Source organism: Triplophysa rosa, linkage group LG11 (assembly GCF_024868665.1).
Source record: "Triplophysa rosa linkage group LG11, Trosa_1v2, whole genome shotgun sequence".
Taxonomy (NCBI): domain Eukaryota; kingdom Metazoa; phylum Chordata; class Actinopteri; order Cypriniformes; family Nemacheilidae; genus Triplophysa; species Triplophysa rosa.
Genome location: NC_079900.1, coordinates 23,261,195 through 23,285,087, shown reverse-complemented (window position 1 = coordinate 23,285,087; position 23,893 = coordinate 23,261,195). Strand labels below are relative to the sequence as shown.

The 23,893-nt window shown below is 37.9% G+C and overlaps 1 protein-coding gene across 1 annotated transcript in view; it reads left to right on the top strand.

The window, feature by feature from the left end:
* Window positions 1-23,893, top strand: part of nherf1b (NHERF family PDZ scaffold protein 1b) — a 33,488-nt gene that overhangs the window by 4,485 nt on the left and 5,110 nt on the right. Inside the window, exons 2-4 of the mRNA XM_057346696.1 lie at window positions 15,254-15,424; window positions 18,684-18,837; window positions 19,857-19,900. Coding sequence (XP_057202679.1) covers window positions 15,254-15,424; window positions 18,684-18,837; window positions 19,857-19,900 — 369 coding nt within the window. The remainder of the gene's footprint in view (window positions 1-15,253; window positions 15,425-18,683; window positions 18,838-19,856; window positions 19,901-23,893) is intronic.

The window sequence follows — 23,893 nt, the reverse complement described above, 5'->3', positions numbered from 1 at the left end:
TTTAAGTCATCGAAAGTGACTTAAATATCCTAATTTAACTAAGGCATAGTCCTGGCCTTGTCTGTGAAACCGGGCCTATATGTATAACGAATAAATATAAATATATGCATAGACATGCAGTCAGAGTAAATAGATTTAATTAAACAAGAAAGTGTTGAATTTGAAATAGATGGCGTATTTCTTTCTAGATTTCAGATTTCTAGATATAATATTGTAAATGTAATGGTGCTGTAAGATTTAAGCAGGTCTTTTGCTCTTCACGTTCTATTACACGCACATTTACTGTCGTGTAATTACTCTTATACATCTTACTTTTCATGTATTATGAGCGAGCGGCTCGTCACTGCATCATTTTCAAGTTTCATTGATTTTAATCGCGTGCAATAGTTTTATATTGGATGAGACAGAAGCAGCGCAGCGTCATGTGTGTGTTGAATTAGTGCCTACAAACGCAACCATTTAAGTGAATGATATGAGAATGCGCTTTCATGTATACTGCGCTCACGGATGCAGAGAGAAGGTGAGAGAGCGCGCTCTGCATGATGGTGAAACTTTGCAATTAATCCGCGGCACACATGCATATAGAATCATGAGGGGCGATGCGATCTGTACGGAACACGGATAAACTCCGATCAGATCCTTAAACCACTAATAATTGTTACATAATATTTTTGCGTAATAATTGGCTAATTTCAAAAGTGCTGCAGAATCGATATTTTGACTCATTTTTCCCATTGGTCGCACTGGTGCGACCCACTTTCTCAGTTGGTCGCACCAACTTACAATTTGGTCGCACCCTTTTTTATGATAATCATAATGACCTTGCATAATGACCTCAGTTGATGAATCGTGCTGTTAATTTCTCACTCTGTCTTTTGAAATAGTTGGATATAGACCGCTTTATATTTGCACTTTTACACTTGCGAGCCCAATAAATGCAAAGAAACGTTGTATTTGTTATTTTATACAGTTGCAATTATTTAGTTTTATATTCAAGTGATATATTTGCTATGAAATGATCTGACACAAATATAACCTGTCACTCTTCACAATCCTCCTTTATTGCCCTCCTTGCAAAAAGCTGTATTTTTGCCACTGGCCTTCTTTATTTTTACCACATAAAATTAAATTAAATTAGCTAGCTCAAAACTCAAAAGTAACTCAGAACTAAATTATTACATATGAACTTTACTACACATTGTCATAAATAAACTTTAAATACTAAATCTTACAAACCACTCTTGCTAAATGGGTCTAAGCACGCTTGTGTTCTTCTGAATTGTTTTTGAGTGACTGATTTGATGTGTAGACAGTGAGTCTCGTGAGTTCAGTGTTTGACATATGAGTTGTTTCCACAAAATGAATCAGTTCAAATGAGTCATTGCGTCGCGAATCGGACATTAGCGGACATTGACGCGCTGTTTGCTTTTCACAGCTGTTAGGACATCGCAAAAGATAGTAGTTAACATTGGATAGGATTTTTCCTTTATGTCGGCTGCATGTGCGGAACACTTGTCAGGGAAGAAAAAACATGTTTTAATTTGAGCACATTCACACCCAGCTGTCATTCAGGTAAAAATATTCTCAAAATGCGCCACGTGAAACATTGATTCTGACTTCCGACCTTGCTTTTGATTAACGTGTGAAGGAGAGAAACCGATGTGTTCGGCTTCATTAATCGCTGCGGAGAACGATCGGAATATGACATCAATGTTCCATGAGAGCATTTTAAAAGCATATGGAGTCAAACACACACTTTAGTTTGGAGACATAGGGAGTGCACGAGCTCTCTGCTCGCTCTTTCCTGCAATTATCACAAGCGCGTCGTTCACCACTCATAAATCACATTAAATGTTAAATAAATCTTTGGCAGGGCAAAAATTCCTATTACGCACTCCTGTGAAATTTTTCCTCGAACATTATGAAAAAACAATCGCATTTTGGTCGCAGTCTAGAGCCCTGCACTGCCCTAAGGCATAGTATGAGAAAAAGATACAAAAAACCAACAATTTATTAATTTACTGCGTGAATTGAGTTGCACAATGTTTCTCCTGTTGTTTACATCTCTATCGACCAAAAAGTCTATATCAGCACATCCATACTACGAAACAGCACGTATAGAGCTTTGTTGTTCGGCGTATTGGGATGCACCTGCAGTGTTCTCACAGAGAAAGACAAACAACTCTATTCAGCCTTGATCTTGAGTAAACAACTTTAACACACAATTTCACGCCACCAGCAATTACACAGAGTGCCAGCTCTTCTCAGGAACATCATTTAGATCAATGTGATTTAAGGCGTTCTCCGGATGAACAGATCCTCTCTGTGTTGTGAGTTAAAGGACTATATTTTGTTCACAGTCCAGATGAAGTCCAGTTGTCTGAGAAAGAGCCTGTCATATTTTTCTCATGTATTTCTTTCCTGTGTCGTTCAGATGGTCGTAACCGCAGTGTCTTTTTTGTGTGTGTGCACTGCAGCCACGATAATTATTTGCACATTACTCAAGAGGAAAATGGCCAGACTCCAGAACACTTGGGCTCCCCATGGTGACTCAAGCTTGTTTACAGCTTGGACCCCCTTTTATTCTCATGTCGTCAGGATAACCAGTTTACCCAGAATGCCTTTAGGCCTCGTAGTCTCTGGTTCGTCTCTGCGACACCTGTAAACCAACTGCCCTCAGTGTGTGGTGATGTAGTGTGGTACACTGCAGTCCGCTCGGATGGCAGGTAGGTAGGTAGAGAATCTCGTCTTTGAGGGCAAGAAGGTTTTCGATACAGCTGAGTCACACGGCAGAAGGATGTTTACTGACACTGTGATACTCTAAAGTCTCTAGGTTTCAACAATCTCTGCTTAGCAACACCCTAGCAACCATTTAGAACACCTTATCAACTGCTTAGCAATGTAGCTTAGTAACTCTCCAGGAATCGCTCAGAACATCTTGACAACCTAGCAATGCCCTAGTATCCCATTATAGTAGCAATTCCTTATCCTCACTACAAAACACCTTAGAAATGCCCTAGCAACACCCTATGAGCTTGTTTGTGACTGTCTTGCATCCGGTCAAAACACATTAGCAACGTTTTATCAGTGCTGTAGGAACCACCCAAATATCTTTATCCTCGCAATGCCTTAAAAGCCAGGTAGAGCAAATTGTTTTTCATACAAAGTCCACCACATGACAATCTACTCACAGTTTTCCTTTTAAAAAGCCTTTCTCAGACGTCTGTAAAGATACTGGGGCTGTTTTTCAACCGTCCACAGATGACTGAGCTTATATAAGCTTTCTCTTAGGCAATTCCTGACATGGAAGTGGTTTTGTGTTGGGTTAAATTTACTGTGACTCAGGGTTCATCACCCGTGGCTGGCATTTACTCTATTCACTACACAAAGTATTAGATAAACTGTTCGTATTCAATTATTTTTAAAAATCTTTTTTGTCTCGCCAAGCAGACAAAAAATATGTAATGTAAGACCTAAAACACAATAAGAATGTAGGGGAAAAAAATGTTTACACTAAAAGAACACAGAAAAATATGTTTAATTAATTAAATACCAATGAGCATAATAATAAACTACTTTTACTAAACTAAATTTCTTACACTATGTAAAATGTAAAACACTACCAACAGAACAATGGTCAGCCTCATGTACACTGACTAACTTGATTTGGACTATAGGTCAGTGATTGGTTCAGTAAAACCACCTAACAATATCATTCCATTATATGGATAACAACAATATATATAACAATATATGTAAGGCCGCTTTTTGTCAAATCTATTTCATAATTGAAATCAAGTTACACGAATATCATTTATATAAACAGACCTGCTTGTATGTGTAGTCTGTGGGAATGTGGTTGTGGTGCCTGTGCCAGCACGGAGACTCCAGAAAGCTGAGAGTGGTTTCCTCTGATTGTTCCTCATCCGGTCTGTATGCACTGATCTAGGTACAGCGTTTCTCCCTCTCGATTCCCCATCAACAACAAACACAACTGATGCTGAACCAGTGTTAATTTCGTTAACGAAAACTATGACGAAAAGTATTCGTTAACGACATGTTTTCACTGACGAAAACGAGACGATAACTAAATAAAAATGAATGCATAATAACGAAAACTGTAATAAAAATATACTGACATTTTCGTCAACTAATAAAAACGAGACGAAAATATTCTTGTCCCACCTTGTGGACATCAGTTTGCGCGCATGTGCTTATCTCATATAAACGGCAGAGAGAAGTCTCTGGGAGAAGGGCAAGCACACACATGTATTCTGTGTCTCCACGAGGTTTACAAAGCGTCTTATTTTCCTTCACGATCGCCGGTAAAACGCCGCAAACTTGAAGCGCGACTGCAGGCGAGTCACCCCGAAACACATTACGAAGGCAAGCTCAAAGGTTTTTATATGCCAATGTTAACTTAACACGAGCTGCTGCATAACGTGAAATGCAACATAGAGTCAGCCAAAAGAAACCAGCGCTGTCCTCTACTGATTATAGAAGTGATGAAGTGAGTCGAATTGTACATTCCAACCAAATATGTAACATGTTTGCATGACTAAAGAAATGTAATACAATTTATATAATATGTCTTTTTGAAAGCTATTCTCATTCATTGCTGTATCAAGCAAAGACAGTGCGCTCTTTCTTCAAAGAGGCATGCCATGAGCCAATAGCATTTGAGTGTGAGCCCTGTCAGAGCGTTTCATTGGTTGAATGAACTGAATGAACACGCCCTACTTAACGAGTCAATTGAGTCAAATGGGATTGAACGAACTGGAACATGTCGTTCATGGTCTAATACTCTGCGTTCCAACAATGCATATCTAGTTACTGGAATTTTCTGAAAAATAAAGGTAATGACCTGGTTTAATTTCATTCTAAAGTGAAGTAAATTATGTCGAAACAATTGAATCTTTGTATGGGACATTTAATTACACCAAGTAAATGATTTAAACCATTTAGATTTTAGTAGACTAAATATAATGTATATTTATTCGACTAAAACGTTTTTCATATTTCGTCGACTAAAACTAGACTAAAACTAAAATGATGGGGTTGACTAAAATGTGACTAAAACTAAATTGCATTTTCGTCAAAAGACTATGACTAAAACTAAATCAAAATTTGCTGTCAAAATTAACACTGTGCTGAACCTGCCTTTATAAATTATGTCTGACTTTACAATCTCGACGAAGGAAATACTTTTGCTTTTGTTCTTGTATTGATGTCATTTTCATTTCATTTGTTTGAAGAAGTTCTTTGTGGTGGGGTCAAAGCAGCTTTTTTGCGTGTGAAGAGCTTTGCTGTAAGATCTCGGTTTAAAGTGTTTGTATACAGCATGTTCCTCCTTGATTGTTGCTCGGTGTGAACCCGAGTCTATTTGACATTTGGATTTTAGTTTGTTTAAATAGTGTGAAAGCAGTTTCCTGAACTGTGGAAAAGAACCTGAGTAAAAGAGTGTTCGTGGATACGGTTTATAAATTACATGTCATGAACGCAGTCTGGGCTAATTTGCTTGCATTTACAAACCACTGTTGATGATGTGTAATTTATAGGTTTACATATTCCCAGTCGCAGGTCTTGTAATAAAATGTAACTGCTTCTCTCTGAATTGAGTGCAGTTCATTAACCACAATAGAAATAAATCTAATAGTATATTTGAATATATATAGAAATACTGTAGTTTTCACTCTGGTACAGTTGGGATCGATTTCAGGGCAGGTGAGAGGGGTGGAATCGAATTTTGATTTGATCCAAGTAATGAAACCCAGCGTTAAAAAAGCCTAAAATGGACATTTTTGAAGCCCCTTTTTTGGTAAAACGTTAGTTTAGCCTAAAACGTCTGTAACACTCTGTCCAAGATATTTTATTTCTGTACCAAAACATTGTTGTGATTGTGAAAACCAACCAATCGTTTAGACAGGGCTTGACATTAAGCGTTGTCATGTGGTTGTCCTTCGGACAAGTAAATTTGTGATAACTTGTCCAAAGATTAAAAAAATATATTTCATTTGAATTATAATATAATATAATCAATATAATTGTTTCGGATTTAGATTGGTCAGGTCAGGGCCATATCATTTTTAGATTACCTAAATTTGTTTTAATATTTCTAAGTTCTGTGTTTTTCCTTTTTTACTATACAATAGTGGTATATTTGTCCACATAAATTACTGTAGGATACTATAGTATTTACTAGTAAACTGCAGTAAAATTCTTACTATATTGTTTTTGAACTTTACTATAGTATACAGTGTTTATCAATTTACTACAAGGGCACTTCAATTTTCAATAGCAAATACTATAGTACACTACAGTATTTTTAGCGTTCAATTTAACTGGACTTTTATTTTGACTGGTCTTCGGGAAGACGCTTGTTTGCAGATAGCTTCACTCAAACAGTAAAACGATCGTAAAATAAACTCTCAGAGCAACTCTGGAGATGAAGTTCATGTGTTCTAGTGATGGGGAGTTCGAGTATTTTTGCGATTCGGATGTTTGAATCTCGTTCAGCAAAATGAACGAATCTTTTTTCGAGTCATTTCGTTCATCTGAGCGGAGTTAAATTAATGTTGCATGTTAATAGCCAAATTACCCCATAACGTGTATTTATGCTAGTTTTGATCATATATATAATAAGAAATAACTTATATTGTAGTTAGGGACAAGTTATGAGAAACACTAATTTAATTATTTCCTGACAGCATTTCTGTAAAGTTATGTATTTATAATTCATTAACAATTTTGGGTCAATCGGGTATGCAATAAGGTTTACAGGTTGTTGTTTTTTGCTAAAAAGTCTCATGCAGTTTGCAAAGTATATAATAATAGGCTATTGAAATCATTTAAATGTGCAATAATTTAATAAGAGATCACTTGTGTAATACATGCATTAGACATAAACACTGACTTTACTAGTGTTGCTTATGTTTATATTTTGCCAGCACAGTTCCTATGCAAAATAGTTAGTTATTAAAATAAATTAAAAACACATGCAGAAATCCACAAGAAACATTTATGAATATACAGGTGCTGGTCATATAATTAGAATATCATCAAAAAGTTGATTTATTTCACTAATTCCATTCAAAAAGTGAAATGTGTATATTATATTCATTCATTACACACAGACTGATATATTTCAAATGTTTATTTCTTTTAATTTGATGATTTTAACTGACAACTAATGAAAATCCCAAATTCAGTATCTCAGAAAATTAGAATATTACTTAAGACCAATACAAAGAAAGGATTTTTAGAAATCTTGGCCACCTGAAAAGTATGAACATGAAAAGTATGAGCATGTACAGCACTCAATACTTAGTTGGGGCTCCTTTTGCCTGAATTACTGCAGCAATGCGGCGTGGCATGGAGTCGATCAGTCTGTGGCACTGCTCAGGTGTTATGAGAGCCCAGGTTGCTCTGATAGTGGCCTTCAGCTCTTCTGCATTGTTGGGTCTGGCATATCGCATCTTCCTCTTCACAATACCCCATAGATTTTCTATGGGTTAAGGTCAGGCGAGTTTGCTGGCCAATTAAGAACAGGGATACCATGGTCCTTAAACCAGGTACTGGTAGCTTTGGCACTGTGTGCAGGTGCCAAGTCCTGTTGGAAAATGAAATCTGCATCTCCATAAAGTTGGTCAGCAGCATTGATTATTGTCACACACAAACAAGCACAACCACGACAAACACGCAGCTCTGTCTAATGCACATATTCTTATTATTCTTATTATTCTACATATATGTCGCACTGTTTTTTTTCTAGTTACTTGGCCGGTCGGGCAAGTAAAATTCTCTCTCACTTGCCCATACACAACATTCACTTGTCCCGGACAAGCATTAATGTCGAGCCCTGGTTTAGAGATCATGTTTCATTGTATCTTCATTAAACAAATGCCAGGCTTTGTTGGGTGTGGCCTAAAACATATGACTGCTAGCATGTAAACACAGACTGTTTAGATGGTGGTGGGTGGGTGTAAGTCCCTTTGAAGGTGTTCAGGGTGGTTATGTGTTCCCTGTCTGCCAGGGCGGGGTTTGCGATGGAGTCTGGCTATTCTTTTGTGACTCTGGGCTGGTCCCCCTTCACATGGGCAGGTCAGTTGCTTAGGGTGGCTTGTAAGAGAAAGGGCAGGTGAAGGGGAGATTTGCCTCTTGGGGTTTCTAACGCAGCTACAACACTGCTGCATTCGGTTTCCTTTTCCATTCTTCACAGAGTTCACAAACTTCTTCTGACAATGAGCAAAGCCCTTTCCCCCAGAAAGGCTCAACTGGAAATGACAAACTCCATCAACCTAAAATAGACTTGCATCCCCACCCTGCTTAATGAGCTGACCAAAACTGAAACACAAAAGGTCAGTGTGATTGTACATTAGGATTGTGAACACATTTACAGCCACATATGCTGTAGTATAGTACTGTACACATTGTACTGTACACATTGTATACATTTCCTAAATGCAAAAACAACAACACTTTTGTTCTGCAGACAGAGCAAAAATAAATGCTACAATAAAAAGTTACAAAATAGAAGGAAAGAGGTGTTATGTAGTGGTATAAATAGGCCGGTTTCACAGACACGGCTTATCTTAAGGCAGGACTAGGCCTTAATTAAATAAGTACATTTGAGTAGCTTCTTTAAAAATACCATATTGAAAACATCACTGTTGTGCATATTGAGACATATCAATGGCACTAACATATTTTAAGATAGATCACTGCATGTTATTTTCAGTTACGACAGCTCAACATTGCATTTTAGTCTGGGACTAGGCTTAAGTTCGTCTGTGAAACCGGGCAATAGAGAAGAAGAGAGGACCAAGTACTGACATTTGAGGTTCCCCATTGCCTAGCTGATGTGAAATACCTCTTCCCTTCAGGATACCTTGAAATATTTAGCCATGTGGTACGGCTTAATCCTACAGAGGGCATTTCCTGTGAAGGTTAGAAAAAAGATTGACAGGAGGATCTAATGAATCGCTGTGTCAAAGACATGAGTCTTCAATAGCCAGATGTTTCACTGCACTGATAAGGGGAATAATGGAATCGCCTGAAAACTGTACAGTAAATACAGTAAAGAGATCACAGAGCGATAGCTTTACCATCAGACATGTGAAATGGGCTTTAGAATCGGGCTTTTCAGAGTTTAAAGACTCAATTTAAATTAGGTTTTCAATCCCAGTTTGATCCAACTCAGTCTGTCCCACTGCCATCTGGCAGATGCTTCCACAGCATCCATTTTACACAGTTGTTACCTAAAGTGTGTCATTTCTCTGCTACTAGTGGCACAATGCCGAATTACAAAAATGAAGAATTATTTCTGTGTGCTCTTACTGATATTTGCTTATATACAGTACCTGAAATACTCGACCTGTGCACAGAGCAACGTTGAATGACTGATGGACACATGTTGTTTGTTTTTGTTTTGCGTCATCTGTGGTCATTGAGCATAGAGCGAGTCAATACAAGGCGGGCATGTTTGACAGTGGGATTAATCATTTGCAGGCCATTTAGTTTGATATGGGTGAACTTTGGACCTGACAGAGGGTGAAACGAATAAACCTTTCCATCTTTAATATCTGTGATTAAACGAAAACTTATTATTCATTATGTAATATGTGAAACACACTTGAGTGACATAGTTGTTTCCGGTTGTCCGTTCTTTCGTACATTTCATGTACATAACATTTCGCAAATATTAAGCAGCACATGTGACCTTTATGTAAAAATGGTTGTACAAATGACTTCCTTGTTTTTTACAATGTTATTGTAGTTTTAAAAATTCGAATGGTTCACAAACAATTTACATAGAAATGTATTCTACATGAATGATGCTGAGTATGTTTGTTTGTTATGTTGGATGAGAATAGCTGTGGTCCATGAGTCAGTTACTGCATTAGTGTTGTTTACTCAGGATTTGGCCACATGTATGTCAATGTGTGGAGCTGGAGGTTGATGGGCTGTGGTAAGATTATTAGATCATATTACTGAAGTCTGTTGACTTATTTAAACAGATGCTGTCAAGGAGAATGTTGGGTATGTTCTAGAATAATCTAGACAATGTTACAGCAGACGTAACACAAGTAGTTTCTGCCAATCTCATATTAATCTTGAGTACCTATAGAGTAGTATTGCATTAGGGGTGGGAATCTTTTGGTACCTCACGATTCGATTCATATAGATTCTTGGTTGTCAAGATTCGATTAAAAATCGATTCACGATTTTTAATAACGATTCTTTCTCAAAATTAGATGTGATATATCTTAACTGGCGCCGTCCCGTATCCGGGACAGCTGATTTACTTAAAGATTTTGCATGTGAATTCTTATCTTAATGTGACAAACATTATATCGTTGGAAAGTCTCTAGAAAACATATTTCATCACCGTTTTATAGAATAATGTGTGTAGGAAGAGTAATTGTTTCTTTTTTTTAAAAGAGTGGGCTTAAAAATGTTTATGTCCTTTCCCTTCTCACAGTATAGTTTCATACAAATGTATTGTTTTTATTTTGTTTCTGTGCTTGTGTATTTTTTCATTGTGTCTGTTAGTTGGAAAAGTAAAAAAAGCATCTCAATGTCTGTTGTGGTCAAATTTCAGATCAAGTGTTAAAACCAATGGAAAGCATATAGGCCCCCTAGTGGATTTTTGCAATATTGCAGCTAAAAAACTCACAGACACATCAAAATTTGATGCATGAAGACCAAACTTGAAATGAAATTTTGGGGCTGATCCGTAATTCTTTTAAATGTATTTTTTTCTAAAAGAAAAACAAACCTTTTATAGTTTTTTTATTACAATAAACATAGCAAAATCACGAAAACATTTTTTGTGATTTCTTTTATTTTTAGCAATAATCTGCTGATTTTCTTCTTTCAAAAAAGAATTCATGAGTTACAGCCATTTTAGTGCCAACAGTGGGTTTTCACGTGTAGGCTTAAAAAGGGCTGCGCCAGTGAAGAGGTTTGATTTTATTCCATTTTGCTGGAATGATGGCATTCGATGCGAGTCTTTACGTTTAGTGTTCTCAAATTACTTCACCTTTGCTTTACAAAGCTTGCATATTGCATACGTCTTGTCAAGCTCCTTCTTACCATAGAGTTGATAAAATCCAAAGTATTTCCAAATACTTGCCCCCGCTAAAAATGGGACGGGGTGTATTTCTTTTACCCCCGCCATCGCTGTTGCTGAGCTTAAGGTGTGTGGCCATCTCGACTGTCCGGGTGCTGCACCAGATTTTTGTATCCAAGTCTTACCGAAATTGTCTTTCTTCACAAGATGGTTTCTTATGGTCTATAATGTTTCTAATGTAGCAAAATACACAGATCATATATGTGTCCAGATTTCTTTTCGTTTTTGCTCACATCACATTTGGAATACGGAGTTAAAAATTCCCCAAATGTGAATTCAGGCTTGATTTTAAGCTTATGAAAAATGCTTGTTACATTTGTTCATTTAACATGTGCATAAAATCATTTATACGTTTTTGCCTTAACCAAGGATAAGACCGGTACATATGGTTACGAATGGTAGGACAGAACTGTGATGGAAATATTTTATTTATTTAATGTGCCATATATCAATGATGGATTTATCGCAGTGTAACCAGCAAGATAAATACTTGCACTCCTTTGCTAAATGTTTGACTAGTCAAAGCTGGCTACGCTGATTTGAATATGCAAATCGAATTATTATAGTCTGTCTTGACAGCATGAGCTTCATTATTCTTTATGTCTGCTATGCTGTTAATACAACTCATTTATGAAGAAATGACTAATCAACAAGATTTTATATTTGGCTAATAACACTTCAGCTTGGTAAATCGGAGAAGTCTTTGAAAGGTGACTATTGAATTTGTAATGTTTGAGCTGTGTTTACACACATGCTTTTTAATTCAGTTTAATTATATAAAATTTACTCTGATCGATATGACAGTTTTTCAAAGTGCATATACAACCATGAAAAGCTTAAAGGGATAGTTTACACAGAAATTAACATTCTTTCATTTACTCACTCCATTGACTTATATTGTATGAACACTAAATAAAACACTTGCAAATTTCACAAAATATCTTCTTTTGTGTTGCACAGAAGTGAGTCACACACATGCATGACATTGGGGGGAATATATATATATATATATATATAATAACTCAAGGCTGCACTTTGTGTTAATTTTCATTATTACTGGTAAACATAGAAAACTGAAATATGATAAGTAAACAGAGACAAAGGCTCATTCAGACTCTTTATCGTCTCATCAGGCCTTTGCAGTGATGCTGTATTCCTTAAACAGCCTGGTTCAGATCTCAGTACAGTGTATTCTGGGAATTAAGGTTAGCGGTTGGATTCAAGACATTGTAAAATATGAAATGTCCACCATTTGGACAGGAAGAAAGATTTACTAATGCGTCGTGTTGCCTGACTGAGTTTTAAAACACGGAGGCTTCAGGACATCTTGAATGTGACTTTGGTGCTGCCCGCTGCTGTGGTTGTGTTGGGTTTGCAGGACTGATCTTAGGTCAAGGCCGGGGTTGAGTACACAGGATGTTCAGTCCAAGCCAAACCGTAGTTCCTCCAGTTTTCATGTCAATGGTCGATTCTCATGAGATGGACAAGCTTTTGTGATGGCAGCACATTCTTCAGAGTCCTTACCCTCTCGGAGATTCCTCCACACAACACGTCCTTGTATACATCAGCGATGGGCTCTGTGGCTTATCTCGTACTGAAGACCAGCACATGCACTATCGAGGCGAAGCGGACAGTGTTTCTGAATAGTTCTAATCACGACCACCTCATCTGATTTTCATCTATTACATCTTTTTACATTTATGCATTTACCAGACGCTTTTATCCAAAGCGACTTACATTGCATTATACTATACATTTGTTTCAAATTATGTGCAATCCCTGGGATCGAACCCATGACCTTGGCGTTGCTAGCACCATGCTCTTACCACTGAGCTACAGGAAAGATTTTATGTTTTTCTGTTGTTAACTGGCACCCCATTCACTTGCATTGGTTTAGTTACCATACTATACAAGCGAATGGGTGCCGCGTTGTTTGGTTACCAACATTCTTCAAAATATCTTATTTTGTGTTCTGCAGAAGAAAGAAAGCCATACAGGTTTGAAATGACATGAGGGTGAGTAAATAAGGACAGAATTTGTATTTTTGGGTGAACTATCCCTTTAAGCAGGGCCATTTATCATCAAGTTCCACCTTCTCTATGACACTACGATTTGTCTACATGATGTTCAGCGAGTTCCACCTCTAGCAGTCCGCCGCAGTGGCGGCATTGTGACGGGCCGCATGCATTGCGCTGTAATTCTGGGTGGGTGTGGGCGCTGTTCCGCATTGTTTCTGATAGTGGGAAGCAGGTGTGGTCAGCAGGAAGTCCAGCTCTTCCTGTGCTCCAGCCGAATGAAGAGAAAACGCTGGAGAAACTGAACAATCGGGTGGAGTTTGACTTTAGTCGTACAGCACACATTATATTCTAATACTTTATTCCCCTAAACACACAACACTGTGTATTTAGAACTAGAATGATATCATTTTCATTCCAGTGTGGTTTTGATTGGTTTCATCCACTGTGGGTGGAGAAAGTTAATATGCCAATAACAGCTTATGATTCCCAAAAATAATTTGGGCTAAAAACACATAAAAAACCACCTTTCATCAAGACCGCGTCATATTTTACACCCCAAAAATAATAAGGAAACTATATTTTGCTTCTAGAAGGGTTTTTGTTGTATTATTTGCATGGCAGTTAATATACTTAAAGATCCAGTGTTTGGAATTTAGCGGCATCTAGCGGTGAGGTTACAAATTGCAACTAACGGCCTTTTGAAGCACTGCGGTGGCTGACACAGGACTAAGATGTTGTCACGTTTTCGCTTCTTTGCTAAAGGAGGTAATGTATTTATGAAACACGTTCTGTAGAGCAGTTTGTCCATTTAGGGCTACTGTAGAAACAATATGGTGACTTCCATGCAAGGGGACCCGTGGTGTATGTAGATAGAAATAGCTCATTCAAAGGTAATAAAAACATAACGCTTCATTGTGTAAGGTCTTTACACACATCTGAACACATAGTTATGTATATTATATTACATTTCTGTCAGTAGAGCTTCCAAAAAATCACACTGGACCTTTAACCCCAAACCACATTTAAAGTCTAGTTTCCGTACATTTACATTTATATCACTGTAATGTAAAAATTATTTTAATTAAACAATTTTTTTATACATTGTTAATATTTGTTGTACTGTGGTTATGTTTAAGTAAAAAAGATAAATATAATTATTTTAGAATTAGAATAAAATATAGGAGTATATATATTAATAAAATAAATTTAATTTTAAATATAAAAATATTTAGAAATAAAATAAAGCCTGTTTGCTAATATAAAGCTCATTAAAAAACTAAATTACACATTTAATTTGATATGAAATGAAACCTAGACATGTTTGGTTCCATTTACTAATGTATAATTAGTAGTATCATTTGTATATAATTACATACAATTGTCCAATGAATTGTCCCAGATCACCCTAGCAACCACCCACAACATCCTAGCAACCAGAACACCCTATCTTTTGTATTGCTCGTATTGTCTTCAGTTTAGTTTTATCCTTCTCTTCACACTCATTGTATTGAGCATTCAAATACTTACAAAGGATCTTTACAAAAAATTTCAAACAGATGACAATCAATAAAAAGCTCTTGAAAGCATGCGTTGTTCTGATTACAACCTACAGCACATGAGGTTTTTATTATCTTGATTAAGATCTGTTACATTCAGCAGTTAATTGAAATTGGGTTCATTTATAATCGAGGGTATGCGAAGGAAAAATTCCTGCTTCATTGAACACTCTGTATGTTTTACGTTGTTTCCTCAGGCTAAATATAATCGAGCTTGGCTGATGCACACATAATAGTTCGATTCACCTTCTAATGATCTATAAAAAGACCCCAAATGTGCTCTCTAAACGTAGCGGATGGGTGTTGTTTCCTGGATGACAATGTACTGTGCGGCGTGTCGCCCGTGAACAGTGAGGGGCGGGGTCATGATCAGGTGACCTCATCCTGTGCGCCATGATTCCCTGTCTGTTAGTCAGGACTGTTTAACTCTATACTGTATGAAATACTAATGATGAAGGGCACAGGCGTTCAGGCCCCAGACTTCCTGTCTTTGAGCTGCGAGCTCTTGTGTTTTATTGTGTTGATGTTGTGTTGTGTCTCTCCTGCAGGACTTGAAGCTTCAGCTCAGGCCGCGGCTCTGTGTCATTAGGAAAGGCCCAAATGGCTTCGGCTTCAACCTGCACAGTGAAAAATCCAGACCCGGCCAGTACATCAGAGCTATAGATGACTACTCGCCGGCAGAGAAGTCCGGTCTGAGGCCCAAGGACAGAATAATACAGGTACACATACCACACATTGAAATCAGTATTTAGGGACCCTTTGCCTTTCAAAAAAGTTGGCAGTAGTTGCCAAGCATCTTGGAGAACCGGCCACTTCTCATCTATCGACGTAGACTTCATTAATCTTTATGTAAATTCATGTATCCCACACAGAGTCACTGATGTCAAGTTAGTCATTAGTCTTTCATTTAATTGAGTTGTGTCTACAACATGAACCCTATAAAATCGTCTTTTGTGTTAAAACAAACATGATGGATTTGTACTTTTCCATCACGCATGGAGATGGAACCGTAGTTCCTGGAAGGGGACGATTTGTACATTGGGTCACGTTTTATCTCGTCCTGTTGAACAGGAGCAGAGACTCATGGGACAGAAATGGAACATTACAGAGACACAAGATCCTTACTCGAGGAAATAAAAGTGCTTGCGATCTATATGGATACATTTTTCATCTCTACATTGAGCAGACGACCATGTAGCTCTTAAACGTTGTGTGTCAGTTACGCACATCCCAGGATGAACCTCTGGGAGAGGGTTTTGTTGACTTTATATTGTTCTAAATATGAAAAACAATAAATGATAAAGACTTTGAGTATGTTTCGACCCCAGGATTTTTGCGGCTCTCTCAGTTCAGTTCAAGGCTGTAAGTTGTGATTCTTGGTGTGGCCCCCTCCATCCGGAGCGAGAGCGACAGAAAGGCCAGCGATGAGGGAAGGAAGCAGTGATGGAGGGATATGTGTTGTCCCAGAGGGGCCTCCAGTTCTCCTGCTGTGAGCCGGACTCTTTGTGTCAGACAGGCAGCTATTGTTTCTTATGGTGAAAGCACATTGTCCGTTTCCTCTCTGGAACTGAACTCACAGTCACACCCTCATTCCTCATATAGACCGAAAATCTGCTCTCAGATCACAGATACACATACTTAAAGAATTATAACCTAAAACAATTTCATTCTTCATTTATTCACCCTCATGTCCCTCTAAACCCATGTACTTTCTTGTTCTGTCTACACAAAAGGCAGAATGTCTGAGCTGCTCAATTTCATGAACACCATAAACATGCTTCAGATATAGTTAGGGCTGTCACAATTATTAAGTAATCCTCTCATTGCAATTATTTGACAGAATTGCAATTATTTGACATTATCGCAATCATTTGACATAATCGCAATTATTGGACACAACCGCAATTATTGGACACAACCGCAATTATTTGACATAATCGCAATTATTCGACATAACCGTAAATATTTGACACAGCCGCAATTATTCGTCATAATCGCAACTGTTTGACACAATCGCAATTATTCGACATAATCGCAAATATGGGACACAATCGCAATTATTTGACACAATCGCAATTATTTGACATAATCGTAAATATTTGACATAATTGCAATTATTTGACACAACTGCAAATATTTGACACAATTGCAATTATTTGACATAATCGTAAATATTTGACACAATCGCAATTATTTGACACAATCGCAATTATTTGGCATAATCGCAATTTTTGGCATAATCGTAAATATATGTCATAATCGCAATTATTTGACATAATCGCAATTATTTGACATAACCGTAAATATTTGACACAATCGCAATTATTTGACACAATTGCAATTATTTGGCATAATCGCAATTTTTGGCATAATCGTAAATATATGTCATAATCGCAATTATTTGACATAATCGCAATTATTTGACATAACCGTAAATATTTGACACAATCGCAATTATTTGACACAATTTCAATTATTTGACATAATCTCAATTATTTCAGAAACCGCAATGATTGTAAATTCTTCGAAAACAAGAGTGATCTGCAGCATTTTACATCCACCGTCCTTAAACTGCACTCACTGTTACGTTCAAATGACATTTCTTCATCATTTTAGGTTGTATCAGTTTTATTAAAGTGATTCCAGATTTGCTGCATCTACACAGCAAGACAACATTATCCTCATAACTTCTTTTCTGCTAAGGTCACTCTATAGGGAATGTCACTAGTTATTTACAGAATTTTTACATTTCTTAATGTATCTATATTTTATTAATTGAATAAATTAATTGTAATTAATCGTTATAATTGTCAAAGCCTTTAAACAGACAATTAATTGCCATGATCGCAATTATTTAATAGACAATTAATCTTTAGCCAAATTTCATCATTGTGACAGCGGCAGCCTTACGTATAGTCTTAGTTTTAGTCATGAAGTTTAGTATGTTTTTAAATTGTGTGATTATTTTGGAAAAGGGCCATTAGTTGGATCCTGTTAGATTCGCCCTTGACATTCCTCGCCATTCTTGTGTGTTTGTTTGTTTGTGTGTGTGCGTGTGTGTGTGTGTTCACGTTTGTATATCCCGGTGGGGACCTAAACCTGAATACATACCAACACATGGGGACTCGTGTCACCGTGAGGACCAAAATTGAGGTCCTCATGGTCAAAAAAGCTAATAAATTGTACAGAACAATATTTTTTACAAATCTAAAAATGCAAAAAGTGTTCTATGATCTTTAGGTTTAGGGATAGGGTTAGGGGATAGAATATACAGTTTGTACAGTATAAAAACATTACGCCTATGGACTGTCCCCACGGGGATAGTCAACCAAAGCGTGTGTGTGTGTGTGTGTGTGCTGTGCGTGTTTGTGTGTGTGAATGAGAATACATCACGCAGGATATCCTTTCCCTGGACATCAGGAAATAAGACTGATAATATTGAAAAATAGTGCTCAGTGCTGAAACAATGAACATGTGTCTGCTAAAAATACATTCAAGTTTAAGGACAAAATTCACACAAGTATACCTCCATTACTGCTAAATAGATGTCAGTCTATATTTTTAGATGATATTTTTCATAATACAACTGGGAATTTACAATGAAATGTACATAACATGTAATAAGACAACAATATGACATATTACAGCATATAAATGTTGCACAATATAGTGATGGAAAACTCCCGTAAGCAAGAAAAATCACAGATGAGGTCTCTTTAACGTCTCAGTTATTTCTCCTCGACATCAATGAGATTCAATGGAGAGCAAAGTGAAGTCTCAGATATTTCTCCTGAGAAAGATATGACAATAATGTCTCTTAAACAATTTAAAGTGAAATATCACAAGTTCACAACTGAGAACTCCATCAAACCTGAGCTATGAAAGAGTGACCTCTACGAAATATTTAGTTAGCGTCTCACAGAGTCAGTGTGTGTGTGTGTGTTTATGTGTTGATGCAGTTTGTGTCTGTGTCGGCAGGTGAACGGGGTTTCTGTGGAGGACGAACAGCATTCACAGGTGGTGGCTACCATCAGAGCCGGTGGAGACGAAACATCTCTGGTGGTCGTAGATCCAGACACGGATGCTTTCTTTAAGAAGTGTGGCGTGACGCCCACCGCCGAACACATCACAGGTACACACAACTCTTATTTCAGATGAAATGGCACGTGTGATTATGGTCTCTGGGCTTGGGTTTCCTGTCAGAAGAGTCGAAGTCATTTGTTGACCCTCTTGTTTTGCCACCTCATGCCAACCATCTCTCTGATGATCTGCAGTTATAGCAGGATTAGTCATGAGTGACTGCACACACATTGTTACACGTTTTATTTACTGACCAAGCGTTTCCCGTCAGCAATGGTGGAAACATTTTGATATAATAGTTTAGCAAAATATTATCTGGGTGTTTTATATATGTATTCATAAGCGAAGTTTGATTTAAACCCTTTACGGCGCCTAATAGGAATTGCTATTTTTATGGGGTCATTTGGTCCCCAAAACGTTTACCAGGACCACACACATACACAGGCTGTCTCTGTGTGCTGCCCGTCACACAAATGAGGAGTTTTATTTGCGTGGTTTCCAAGACACTGCTGTAGAGTGGCTCTCACACTTCTGCCATACTGGGAATGAAGAGTGTGTGCGTGTGTGTGAGATCAATGGCCAGATGGACACTTGTAGGGCCTCAGAACGATCATAGCATGACACACATCACTGTGTAGCTGTCTGTCCCTCATTATAATGTCAGATGAAGACGAGCGACACGACAGGGTGTGAATGTGACAGGATGATCTTCTGGTACTGTTATCTGAATCTCTACCGCAGCATACAGACACAGAAGAACTGGCTGATGGAAGGATTTGGGACTGTGTATCATGCTGTTTTGTGTCCGTTCATTTGTTAACGTGTAGTCCACTATGAAGGCCTCTAGATTTTGTTCCCTAAGGAATTGTGAGGGTATCCAGGTCTCCACGGATCTCTGCAGGGTTAAATAATAAATGAAGCACATACCTGTGGTGTGTAACAGAGTAGACATCTGTTCATTGTAACATAAGGAGGACGTTCAGAAGTCTTTGCTCTTCAGATGAGAAGCTTGATGTGTGTGAAGGATGCAGATACATGTTTGATCGGTGCTGTTTCTCTCTGTGTCTGCAGGAGCATTACCTGAACCTCTGCTCAACGGCAACATGGATGATAAGGTGAGCGCGAAAACACGGATTATAAATTTACACAAACTTCTTTGTGAATAGTACTCTTCAGCTCTCTGTTTCTTATGTTTTTTTGTTGTTGTTTTAATTCTGGGCACTCGGTGACATTTGGTTTTGGAAACGTGCTCTACTTTAAAGGGATAGTTCACACAAAAATGAAAATTCTGTCATGAACTACTCATTAAACCTGTATAAATTACAACGGTAGTCGAAAGTGCCCCAGAACCGTTTGGTGTCCTACATTCTTCAAAATATCTTATTTTTTACGTTCAACAGAGCAAAAAAATATAAAGAATTTTTTTCCTACTATGGGAGTCAATGGGGGGGCGAGATCTGTTTGGTTATACACATTCTTCCAAATATCTTTCTCTGTGTTCATCAGAACAAAGACATTTATACAGATTTGGAACAACTCGAGGGTGAGTAAATGATGACAGACTTTTCATTTTTGGGTGAAGTATCACTTTAATATAGCAAGAGGCAGTCATCATATATCATACGTTTAAATGCATGAAATATAAGATCTGTGGTTAACACAAGCTGAAGAGGTTTTCACATTTTGTTCTACGACGCCCCGGTAACACCTCACTCAAGATTTTTAAGGTGGCAGCGGCGACATCAGACGTCATCATGAGCAAAATAAAAAACAACATTTGGTTTGAAAGAGTTGTTGGAGGTTTGGTTGTAGTTAAGGTAGTGTCGTGGCAACTGTGTTTAGCCCAAATTTAGCTTTTTTCTTCACAATTGTATTCATATGACTGCATGCAGGCTTCAGAATTCATGAATGATGTGTTCGTTTGGGAAGATTATCTTGACAGACAAAACGTGTATCATAAACTTTCGTTTGCCACACAACTTATTTTGTTTTCTGTAATCCAAAAGGTTGTGTTGGGCTTTGACGTTTGTCCCGATGGATTATTGTAGCGAACAATAAAGCTGAAGAAATACATCATCACAGCACCCTCCAGAGAATGAGTCCAGTGCTCATCCTGAAGAGTTCCGCCTCTGGAATCTGACTGCATTCAATGCTCTTATTATAAAACTATATTAATAATGCTGGTACACAACAGTCATGCCAATAAGAAATATCAAATCAGTTTTAGGCAAAAAAGATCAATGAATTGCACCACAGAAGAACATAGAATAGAACTTTATTGTCATCGTTTAAGGAACAATTAAATACTGTACAGTTTAGCAGCTCTTCTGGATGACAGGTGAACAATATTATAAAAACACAATTATAAAGTTATAAGAAATGAAATATATACAGTTAAATGGAAGAACAGCCAAATACCTACATATACAGTGAGGGAAATAAGTATTTGATCCCCTGCTGATTTTGTAAGTTTGCCTACTTACAAACAAATGAAGGGTCTATAATTTTTATGGTGGGTTTATTTTAACTGATAGACACAGAATATTTAAAAAAATCAGGGGGAAAAAATGTTATATAAAGGTTATAAATTGATTTGCATTTCAGTCAGTGAAATAAGTATTTGATCCCCAAGCAAAACATAACTTTGTACTTTGTGGAGAAACCCTTGTTGGCAAGCACAGAGGTCAGACATTTCTGATAGTTGGTCACCAGGTTTGCACATGTGTCCGGATACATTTAGTCCACTCCTCTGTCAATCTTTAAGGTTTCTTGGCTGTCGCTCAGCAAATTGGAGTTTTAGCCTCCTTCACAGAGGTTCTATAGGACTAGGGTCTAGAGACTGGCTAGGACATTTAATGTGCTTCTCCTTAAGCCACTATTTGGTTGTCTTGGCAATATGTTTTGCGTCTTTGTCATGTTAAAGGATCATCCATGACCCATCTTCAGTGACCTAGTTAAGGGGAGGAGGTTCTCGTCCAAGATTTTACGGTACATGGGCCCGTCCCTCAGCCCCTCAATGCGGTGAAGTCATCCTGTATACCTGTAGCAGAGAAAAAGCCCTAAAGCAGAATGTTTCCAACACTGTGCTTCTCTGTAGACATGATGTTCTTAGGCTCATAGTCAGCATTTCTCTCCCTCCAAACACAGGAGTCCATTTTGGTCTCACAGCAGTGCCAGCACTTTCACCAAAGCCTTTTCTGAATCATTTTTATGTTCATTGTCAAACTTAAGACGAGCCAGGCGGGCCTTCTTGGGCAGGAGGACCTTGCGGGTGCTTCAGGATTTCAGTCTACTGTGGCATAGCGTGTTACCAATGTGTTACCAATGTTTTGCTTGCTAACTGTGTTCCCAACTGTCTTGAAATCATTAACAGGCTTCTTCCGTGTAGTTCTGGGCTGATCTTTAACATTTCTCATGATCATCTTTACCCCATTGGGGAAATATTGCAGGGAGCTCCTGAACAAGGGCATTTGATAGTTATTTTGTATATCTTCTATTTCCAAATAATCACACCAACAGTTGTCTCCTTCTCACCAAGCTTCTGTCTGTAGCCTATTCAAGGTTTGTGCAGGTCTCCAATCTTGTCGCTGACATCCTTTAAAACCTATTTGGTCTGGACCATGGTGTTGGAGAGGTTGAACTGGAAGATACAGATTCTGTTGGCAGGCATCTTTTATATACATAACAAGCTGATTTAGGAGTACTTTCTTAAAGTGACAGGACTAATCTGTGGTCCATATAGGCACATAACCAATCTGTGGAGCCAGAATTCTTGCTAGTTGGTAGGGGATCAAATACTTATTTCACTGACTGAAATGCAAATCAATTTATAACCTTTATATAACATTTTTTCCCCCTGATTTTTTTAAATATTCTGTGTCTATCAGTTAAAATAAACCCACCATAAAAATTATAGACCCTTCATTTGTTTGTAAGTAGGCAAACTTACAAAATCAGCAGGGGATCAAATACTTATTTCCCTCACTGTACAGACGAAGGCATAAATATAAAATATAAATCCTCTGAGGTAGTGCAGTGACTATAGTAATATAGTAGTGGAGGGTTATTGCACAGTTTAGTTTGGTTGGGAGTGTGTGAGTGACAGGGCTATTGGTAATCGTGCATACCGGGCATTTTCCCGGTGGGCCGATGTACTTTTTGGGCCGAAACAGACGCATGGGCCGGAGAGATGGACGGATTAGAAGCGTGAATCAGGCGCGTATGCACGGAATGCGAATGCAATTGCGAATCAGACAAGTAGGAAAGGCAATGACAGCAGCACAACCGCAGGTCAAAAAAGCCAGGGCCGATTTAACGTCCCAGTCCAGCCCTGGTGAGTGATCATGTTTTTAAGCATCTAACTGCCTGGGGGAAGAAACTGTTTTTCAGTTTGTTGGTTTTGGCTTTTATCAGTCTGTATCTTCTCCCAGAAGGTAAGGGGGAGAACAGATGATGTCCAGGATGAGTGGGATTGGCCTTCTTAAACCTTCTTAACCCGGTCTTCAACCTAAAGAAGAACATACTGTAGTTCCTACAGCATCACACTAAAGTAGTCAAACAACATCTCAATTAAGTCCCTCTTAATAATTCAGTACACTGTTAGATGCAGCTACTGGTGTGTGCGTGTATACGTTCTGAGTGATAAAGTAAGAGGAGGAAGCATCACCAACCTTATGCTTTTCCCTACAGGCAAAACTTAAAAACATACGGTATATGATATTGTGACAGCCCGAAGATGTATATGGTCAACCAATCCTTAGCTATAACAACAACACAGTTCTCAGTCATGTTTTCTTTCCTGTTTGGGTCCGTAATGAAATAGTTATTTGTCTTGACCTGTCACCTGACCTTTAGGTTTTCCCATAGCAAGTTTCTCAGGGGTTGTTGTTTGAGATATCTAAGTTAAATCTTTTAATTTGAAATAAGTGTGTTGTTGCGTTCAGTCAGGTTATGCATTTGGCAGACAAAGCGACTTGCAATGTGCTTAAAGGGAGAGTTCACCCCAAAATAAACATCCTGACATTTTTTCACCTTCATCCCTGTTGAAAAAACCAGCATATGCTGGGTCAGGTATGTTTTGATGCTGGTTAGCGCTGGTTTAAGCTGGT